Raw genomic sequence first — 9,743 nt, 5'->3', positions numbered from 1 at the left:
ATTTAAAAAATGGCGTCTGAGGAGAAGAAACTAGTGTAAAGAAATTAAAAAAATGGAATTGGTTAAATGGTTGAGTTAGAATAGTTCAGGTATTTTTAATATGGTTTATTGCATTATAATTAAATAGCTGAATACGCAAAATTATTTAATGATTGGTGAGTGCTAAAATATTTACTGCGTTCTACTATCGTCTCACAAGGTAGAAATACCGTGTTTTCTGCACATTTCTTTCAAATTTAACCCAGTTTATTTCATAGAATCCATTGATTTCGACATTTATTCTTCCTGTTTGGTATATTTAAAATTAAATTAATTTTGGTAAATTTAATTTCCGAGTAAGTGTGCATCTTTAAGCTGAATAGCATGTGTTTTCAAAACTTTGCTTAACATGCCAGATCTACTTTATCTTCTTTTTTGGTTAACATGTTTCATACTCATACGCGGGATCTCGGCTCTTTTTCTAATTTATCGTAGTTAAATGCACCTATTTTTGTCTGATCAGAAGCGTAACCTTAAACTTTTGTTGTTCAATGTTTAATACACAAGTGGATTTCTTCCCAGAATAAGGTGTTGAGAGTCGTAGAACACAACAAATATGTGTAGATTCGCGTGCAAACTGGTATTTTCACTGTTCCACAATCGACTGAATAAATCAAAGTTTATTGAGTAGTCTCTAACCATTACAACGTATCTTCATTATAGGCTTGAAAATGTGTCGTCTGCTAAATAGCCAAGGGAAATCACTTTAAACAAAAAGCTACCCCATACTGTGATGTCCTTTCTAACGCCAATGTAGCTTTAAAAAATTCAGTATTTCATTAAGTCAGTTCTTCGATATACAATTATTATGAAATAGTTTAAAAACCTGTTCTTTGCACGATTTTTAATTTCAATATTACTTGAGCGTATGGTTTAAATGCGAGTGACGTTGTTTGCCTTTCTCATCAGCTAATACCCCAACCCTACTATGCTGTATAATAGTTGGTGATATCGTGTAGCTATGTATCAAACGACTTAAAATAGGTGATTTAAGTTGCACAGTGTACGCAGATAAAGAAATATTTGGTCGGTTATCTTTTGTGAACCGGTTGATATATTTAATAGTGTGTATGAGATCATCGTGAGGCATTGAGCCCATTATCATAATGCACGGAAGGAATCTTTAAGATAACAATATAAAATAAGCATTGATTCTGATTCACATTGTAAAAGGATTGAAATTAAAGGAAACTACATGATTGTGATTTCATTTTAAGGTAAGCCATTCATCAATAGGATACAAATATGAGTTAGTTCATTTAAGATGTTGACATCGGGATTACTTCCCTGTTTGATTTATATTGATTTACTATTATATTATGTTTGCATTGACAACATGTTCGAATAAAACCAGACGCTCCTATTATGATATGAAATTTTAAAGGGATGTTATAAAAGAAAAAAACAACATACGATGATAATATAGCAATTTTATTAATGTGTTTCTTATATAATGTAGTATCTATATAAAAAGGTTCTTAGTTCAAATACTTTTTTAACTAAACATTTTGAAAATTCAAGGAAATTTTACAAGCAGCATTTGCTTGTGTTAATCATTGAATGATTACCTTAAATAGAAACCGTTAAAATATACACGTTGTATCAAATGAACACCAATAGCTGCAGCAATAATATTACATTATTACATTACATCATTTCCAATAACAGATATGTAAGGAAAAGTGCGTTACGTGTCGAACAGTTTCACCTTACGTAACACGAAAAGGCCACGTAACATTCTGTGATGCGGCTGGCGGTGCTAGGTGCCTCGGGTCGCACGGGGAAAATTGTTGTGAGGGAGGCGATAGCCAGAGGTCACGAGGTCACTGCGGTGGTCAGAAATCTGAAAAAACTAACTGACAAACACGACAACCTCCAGGTAAGATGTATTTCAAGACACTTTTATGATACTAGCGGTTAAAGGACCTTCTTGTAAGACTAACATTACAATGAAAGCTGGCGGTATGAGTGGTCAGTGCACCCTTAGGGGTTCAATAATAAGGGAGGCGCTGTATTGTGGTCATCAAACACTGCGGTTCCCAAAAGCCCCGACAAACACGTTAACTTGCAGGTAATACCGACGTTATTAAGCTATCAGTATAAGGGGCCACGGGACCCTTAGAGGTCTAGGTCAAAAAGGATGTGTTGGACTGTGATCACATTCGTGGTAAAAAACGTATACATCTTACGAGCAAACACGACAATCCACAAATTTGGAAACTTTCGTACTAAAATAGTCATTGTTGTGTGTTTGTAAAGAAAGAAGCAAAAGGCCTGTAAATGTTTGAAGTTAGAATGGTTTCATCGTTTGTTTCATAAACATACAAGAAGAGTATTAGAACGAGTCCAAAAGCAGCAATTGTATTTTTCGACAGGTTGTAACAGCGGACATTTTCGACCCCGACTCGCTAGTTTCCTACTTCGAAGGTCGGGATGCAGTCCTATCCTGTCTCGGTTGTGGACCTAGCGTCTTTAGGTTGTATACTATTTCCTGTATAATGTATCAAGGTATAGGGCATTTCATGTACATGTACAATTGCTGAATTGTCTAAAAGAGTGTAACTTTACATTTGGCCCATTTAAATGTAGTATTGTCATCTTTAATTTTAAAATAAATGATAATATTTAATTGCACTTTAAGACCTGTTCACTTGCGTAAAAACCATAAAACAACTTTACTTCTAATATAAATATACTTTTAATACTTCTGAACACATTTAGATATGGTTTCCGTATTGTTGATTTGTATCCAAAGTCATGAAAAACTTTGTAATATGTTTATGCTAACTTTTGCAGCATGCGGAAAATCACATTCTTCACCGACTCGATCCAGCCGATCGTCGAGGCAATAAGAAAAGTCAAGGTCACCCGTCTCGTCTTTATGTCGTCATGGTACACAAAGCGTGCGTAATAATAAACATACATATATAAGTACTTTTACAGTAAGTTGGTCTATTTTAAGTGTTGTTAGATTCAAAGTCTTATTCATAAATAATTAAAAAAATCAAATCACTGGATTTGATCGGACAGTATTTGTGAAATCACGTGTATTTGTAGCTTGTTTAAAATATCGACTTTAGACATGAAAAACAATGGTGTTGTTATATTGTGTTCATATATTGGCAACATGGCTAATAGTATGTATGCTTGCTTGCCCTTTAAACGGAGCTTAATTGATCCCCGAATTATATTTAGCTACATATATGTCAGATAATGCTTTTAAGAGTTAGTAAATATTAACTTAAACTATATAGCTTGAAAGCGATCAAGCGAGTTCATGAATACAAAGCTTAAATGTTCAACAATGGTGTCGCTGAGAACAGTACGTTTAAAACCTACTGGTTCGTGAAGCATGGTAAATCAACCAAATTAGGACAACGCTTTAGGTGATAAACATCTGACCCCGATGGCTTAAGAAGCTTAGTTCCTTAAGCCAATTCTCTTATATAATCTTATTTCTAATACATACAAACGCGTTTTTTACTTTTTAAAATGTATGTTCTAAAGAAATAACACATTACCAAAAGGTTAGCTTCGCTTTTTTCGGTTATAAGTTATAAGATATTTTTTACAGTTTTATTTTGTTTTATTTTTCATCACTTAGTGATAGTATGTGTTTTGATGTCAATATCATGCAACATAGTTTGTGTATAAACTTGTTAAATAGTAATAATATATACTAAACAATCTGTATGGTTGTCAATTTAATAAATACAAGTTGCACTTTAGAGCTGCATAAACAGTTGAAAGAGTCATATGGAAATCTATTTATGTACAGTGCGTTATTTTTTACAAACGGAAGTATCTAAACATTGTTGACAAAAGGTTACAAGGTGGGTTTTTAAAAGTTTTGCATAGAATTTCAACAAATCTGCTTAGGTTATTCATCATTTTCACACATTTCATTTCTGAAAATTATTTTATAAACAGTATGCATGTTTGAAAAAGTTACATATGCCGTTTTCTTTCATGCTTTACGATGAAATATGGGGTTTCAACAGTGAAATAACAACAGTGAAAATATCAATTTGATATTTTCACTGCAAAATAAGGAGTGAAAATATCAATTTTCAGAACTACTTTTAAATTCCTTTGTTGTAACATGTACTTGCCTTGGTCAAAACAGAACACTGGACTTCAGTAAATTATGTCAAAAAAGGTTAAAAAAAATAAAGAAATATTTTATAAATTTAAATAAATATATAATTGGAAATTAACAACTTACCGTTTATTACCGGTTATCCCGTTTATCAAACATTTTACTGATCTTTGAAGCTGAATGTTCGAACATTTGCTTTCATTCCAAACAAATTACAGACAAAAACAACTGTTCCAACATAAATAAAAATTTATAGCATCGTTCAAATGTATTTTGAACTGTTAACCGTTGTAGTACGTAAAATGAGCTTCCTGGAGAATTCACACAACAATTTACAGATAGATCCGATATTTTTTACCCCACCCACATCTCAAAATGTGTCAACAAACTAACGTGGCATTTATTTTGCTGGAAAACAAACATTTTAAAGCGAAACAGACTGGTCTCTGACAGTAAGATGACTGAATATTAACTTATTATAAAAACACGCGTATATGCAGTCTTAAACTAAGAAGAATGGTAAAAATCCAATGAGTATCCACATTTGTTTTGCTAACACATTTGACCTTCCAAATGTTCATTCTATAGATAGCGGCGTAGTAATTTGGTTAAAATAAAAAGTGTTTTCATTATTTTTTGGAACATTTGTGCACTAATAATACTTCATTTTTTACTGTTCATAAAGCTTTGCAATAAAAAACGAGCGAATATTAAGCTATAAGAATGAATAGCAGAGAACTTTTTCTCAGCAAACCGAAAGTAGAAAAGTTGACAGCTATAATTATGCATGAGGGGCGCCCCACGGGTAGCGGCGTAAAGCCCACCCTTTTCAAAAAGGGGGTAATTCAGAAATAAATAAAAAAACAAACAAATAAAACTCCGAAAATAAGCATAAAAGAAACAGAAAATTTGTTTATTTCAGTGTAAGATCGTATTTAATTTCACTCGTGATCATAAAAAAACTACATTTTCACTCGTGGCTTCGCCACTCGTGAAAATATGTTTTTCTATGACATTCGTGAAATAAAATACGATCTTACACTGAAATAAACAAATATCCTCTATTTCTTTAATTTCTATTCATCTTTCTTTTTCAATCGGTAAAGGAATGACACAGAGTCTGAAGTCTGATGCGTCTATCAGGTAAATATATCAATAGCCCCATATTTCACAAGCAGAAATAAATAGGTGCAACCGTATTGTGAAAAACACGACAGTTGGCGAATGATCAACACAAATATTTAATATTCACATAATGAGTTGATTTCTAAACATTTGCAGTCCATTAACATTAATTACCGAATGGAAGATCAGTAAAAAACAAATTCAGAAATAAAATTGTTTAACTAGAATACTGTCAAATAAATCAATCTTTTTTTTAAATTGAATTGATTACATACTTGCAGAGTGATTTTCTGGCCATTATAAATAAGGCTATATTATAATACTCAAAAATAATAGGGTTGCAACAAAGTGCCACAAACCGTATTGCAATACATTGTAATAACAACATGAAATCATTGGAAATGATTTAACTATATGCCTATTAGTTTCCTTTTCCATATTCATCAACGAAAATAAAGCACGCTGTATTGAAAGTTCCCGTATCAAGCTACTGTTGTTTTCCAAATCCATATCAGCACATTAGCATGGGTTGAGTGTTTCCTTTTACGCACTGATGTTTGTTAAAGTGTTTTACATATTTGATACTTGAATTTACTTTCTATTCAGTGGCATTATGCGGTCTCGACGGATACATCCTCCTAACATAGTGTCCCCTATAAATCGCTGCTGCCAAATTGTGTAAAATAAAACAATACATTGATTGTTTTATCAAGTCGGAAACAATGTATAGTGTTATACATGTTCGTTTGTATGAGAGCATTTGTACCACAATGGAATAAAATGCAATTAAACTATTTTGCAATCACTGTTCGAGTTACTACATTATTTGATTTTGTCAATCATTCCTCAGACAATTCAGCTGACCCTTTCATCGTCAACTGGGTCTTGAAGCCCCTACTTCTCGGACAGACACTACGCAACAGTGGAGAAATGGAGGACTTCCTCGAGACGGAATGCCCGGATGTCCGCTATACGTCAGTCCGTTCGCCCGAGCTCAGCGACAGCGAATCTACTGGTATGTTTAAAGATTATATTTAAAGAATAGCTAAATATGTAGGGCATTGCTCAACAACTGTGTTTAAAGACCAACTGCAACGTTGCAGTGACTATTCGAGTTTACGAGTTTATTGGTACACATATATATATAGGCGAGAATAGACATACACAATAAGTGAATAAACGTTTTAACCACTCTACCCAAGTTTCTGATTACAGTGTAATGCATGGTATTCTCATGCCAACGTATGTGTAATACTTCCCTGCTGCCCAGCGCAACGTAACTGTCCCCACTCCATACGGCGTTATCAGAATTCATAGTTGTCCTTACCCGCATTAAGGCTACTACATCTGTGTACAGTGATTTGATATTCTCTCTTTTAATGCGGCCCACATCAGTTTAGGGTATATATTCAATCAAATAAAAAAGGTTGAACGTTGTTGGTATGTATAAACAAACACGACAAAATAGGTAATGTGTTTAATAGCAAATTGTATAGCTTACCGCGTATATTTTGATTTTAGAAAAAAAATATTTTCACGTGTAGCGTAAGGCTAAAATAGAATTTTGACACATATTTTACGATTTTCTACGGAAACACTTCAAGCTACTAAATGTTTGTTATTTTAAAAATTTATATTTAGAAAATTCCGACAAATTCTTTACGGTTAGAACAAATTTGTGGAGACCTAACTATAAATGATAAAATATTACCAATCGACAAACTAAAATTGTCCCTTAAAGGTAAACCGGTGTTGTTCATGGAAGGACAGAGCATCCAGTCTGCAGAGAGGAAGCGGTTTGTCGTTTGCCGGAAAGACGTCGCTAAGTTCATGATTGACATAACAGAGAAGGACGAACACATCCGAAAATGTATGGCTATTGCTTCCGGATGACGTCAGATCACATAAATACCAATGACTCAGATTGTTTTATCAAAATATTCCATAATTAGAAAAGCAAGGAATTAAAAAATATATATATATTCTGTGTACCATGAGGTATCATGCAATAAATATTATTAAATTATGACAATTAGTATATAGTTTCGTATGCATTTCTGGCTGACTGAAGGACGATCTAAATTGCAAGCTCAACGGTATGCTTATGTGACTGAATTATACTAAAAAGACAACATTCACTGAGAACAAAACACTTACAGATCGAAAGGAATATAACAAAATATTGGTGGTCTCCCCTGGATAAGAAACCTTTATCGAAGCAAACTGGGGGTGGTTCTATCACTGTATCAAATCGTTAATGAAAAGACTCTTTTATATCTATTGTGTATCGGGTTATGTAAAATAACGAGGAATGCGAACGTTAAAAGACATTAAAAAGATATATATTTTAAACCTTATGCAAGGACTGGTGAATTGAAGGGAAGCTCAGTTTTGTTGAATATATCGAAATAATGTAAGAGGTATGAGTATACTATAACTATGAGCCTAAGTTCCAGTGGCCATTTGCAAAGTACCTCGTAATTAAAGTTTGGGGTGGAATGTCCTCTCCTGCAGTTACAAAACAATGCTCTACTTGTTGTTTTTTTAAATCTTCCATTTGGATAAAAGTATCACTTCAGTCTCTTTTTCGCATAATTTATAACTAGATTATACTTTCCTACATCTTGAAAAAAGCCACACTTCAAACAATTCAAGAGAACATAAGGGGTCTTCCACAATAATAAAATGGGTGGTGAAGGGCAAACAAGAACGATTTTGAATGAACTAATAAAAAGATGCTATCAAATCACTTCGCATTTACTAAAAGGGTGCAAATATCGTTTTACATTACTATGCAAGAAAACATTATAATGTGGATAGTATCAAATATGTTGGTATTTTAATCTTGCCTTACCTTTGCAAAATGAGAGCGAATGGTTTTAAGACAGAAAAATTATAGCATCCTCTTCAACAAAACTTGTAAAGCTCTTAATACATATATACATGTATAAAGGACGCATGGATTATGTTGCTAAATTTCAAACTTGAAAACTCGAAACTAGCATTCATATTGTAGGTATTTCTCGATCTATAGACCGGTACCGTATATGTACATGTACGGCTTGTTCTAGTGACAACCAGAAATGTGGCGATAGGGACTTATGTTACGATGTTGCCTAGACCTGGCCCTTAGGGTGAGATGAAACGTGTCAATAGCCTTGCAGTTAAGACGAATAATTGTAAAATAAAGGCTAGCTTTCCGGAAAAGAGGTCGTGGTCGCCGAGTGGCCATTGCCATAGACGATAAGTCGGGACTGTTTTATTATCACGCATGTTGTGCAGCAGAAGGTTGCAAGCACTTTTTGAATTGTGTTTTGCAAGCACTGTTTTACTTAATAAACATTAAGTATATCATTCTATATGTTTTTAAAAAAAACATAATAGTCACTTCCAGTCGGCTTATTTAAAAAAAAAAAGAGCACTGCGGATCGGTTACAAACACGCATATATTTGTTGTTCGTATATTTTCTTCTCAGCCGAACAAGGGGCATAACTGTACAATTATTTAAGATAATGTTACAGGCCTAGTTACTTATGTGCGAAATATCGTTGGCACCATGTGTACCAAGTTTCATTCAAATATCTGACACGGTTCACGAGTCATGACCAAGGTTAACGCTTAATAACGATCCAGACGTGTATATGTCAAGATGTCAAACACTCGATCCGCAATATTCTTCAAACAATAAGATCAATCCAAGTTGAACTCCGGAGGTGCAAAGACTTGGTATAATACAATGAAAGTACAAGACCAAGCCCTGTAGCCAAACATTAAATAATTACCGTGCTAAGAGGCACAAGGCAAGGACTGAAACAACAATGATCTATGGACATGAATGGATACGCATTATATGCTTAAATACAAACGCCATTTAAAAATGACACCTTGAAATGAAAACAATTTGTTGTCTCAATATTAAATCATGAACATGTTTGTTATAATACAATGCAGGTGTATTGTCCTTTATGTGTGTCCCAGCGAATATTTGCCGTTCAACATGTCTGTCCGTAATAACGGTTTTGTACAATTTACAACTATCACCTATTGTATCTTTTAATTGAATACATGTGTTCATTAAAAACAATATATTACAAACTTGATGAATTGATTATGTTTTTATACACTTAAGTTAAGTTAACTACAGTTAAGTGCGAAAAGTATTTTAGTTTCGTTTTTAACTTGCACAATTTATTGTTTTTATCGTGTTAACGAAAACATTATATCCATAAAAAAAACTTAAATGCAGTGTGTTTTATTGCCAAATACAACTTTCTCAAAATCAGGCTAAGTCTTTCAAAAATCATTTGAATACCATTTTATCTCCCCTCACTAAGTACAGTGTTTTTTAAAAAAAAGTATAATTATATTTAAACAGGGACGGAAAACATTTCAGAACCTTCTTGGGTTTCATGGCATTCTATGTTGTGATAAAACAAACCATCTGATAATTCAACGTTACAGGGTGGTAGATCAGAGCCA

General features: G+C 33.4%; 1 protein-coding gene across 1 annotated transcript; it reads left to right on the top strand.

Moving 5' to 3' along the window:
• The first annotated feature begins 1,028 nt into the window (after window positions 1–1,028).
• LOC128220321 (uncharacterized) lies at window positions 1,029–7,298 on the top strand. The gene is made up of 6 exons (XM_052928680.1): window positions 1,029–1,256; window positions 1,708–1,918; window positions 2,415–2,515; window positions 2,836–2,942; window positions 6,114–6,278; window positions 7,005–7,298. The coding sequence occupies exons 2-6, from the start codon at window positions 1,784–1,786 to the stop codon at window positions 7,154–7,156; spliced, it is 660 nt and encodes a 219-aa protein (XP_052784640.1). The 5' UTR covers window positions 1,029–1,256; window positions 1,708–1,783; the 3' UTR covers window positions 7,157–7,298.
• Window positions 7,299–9,743: the final 2,445 nt, after the last annotated feature.

The sequence above is a fragment of the Mya arenaria genome, chromosome 15 (genome assembly GCF_026914265.1).
Source record: "Mya arenaria isolate MELC-2E11 chromosome 15, ASM2691426v1".
Classification (NCBI taxonomy): Eukaryota; Metazoa; Mollusca; class Bivalvia; order Myida; family Myidae; genus Mya; species Mya arenaria.
This window is presented reverse-complemented; position numbering and strand designations above follow the sequence as displayed.

Bases quoted from the DNA above. Each gene is read 5' to 3' on its own strand.
- LOC128220321 (XM_052928680.1), top strand. From the start codon at position 1,784: ATGCGGCTGGCGGTGCTAGGTGCCTCGGGTCGCACGGGGAAAATTGTT. The intron at 2,516-2,835 runs GTTGTATACTAT...TAACTTTTGCAG, and splicing joins TGTGGACCTAGCGTCTTTAG to CATGCGGAAAATCACATTCT. The intron at 2,943-6,113 runs GTGCGTAATAAT...ATCATTCCTCAG, and splicing joins GTCGTCATGGTACACAAAGC to ACAATTCAGCTGACCCTTTC.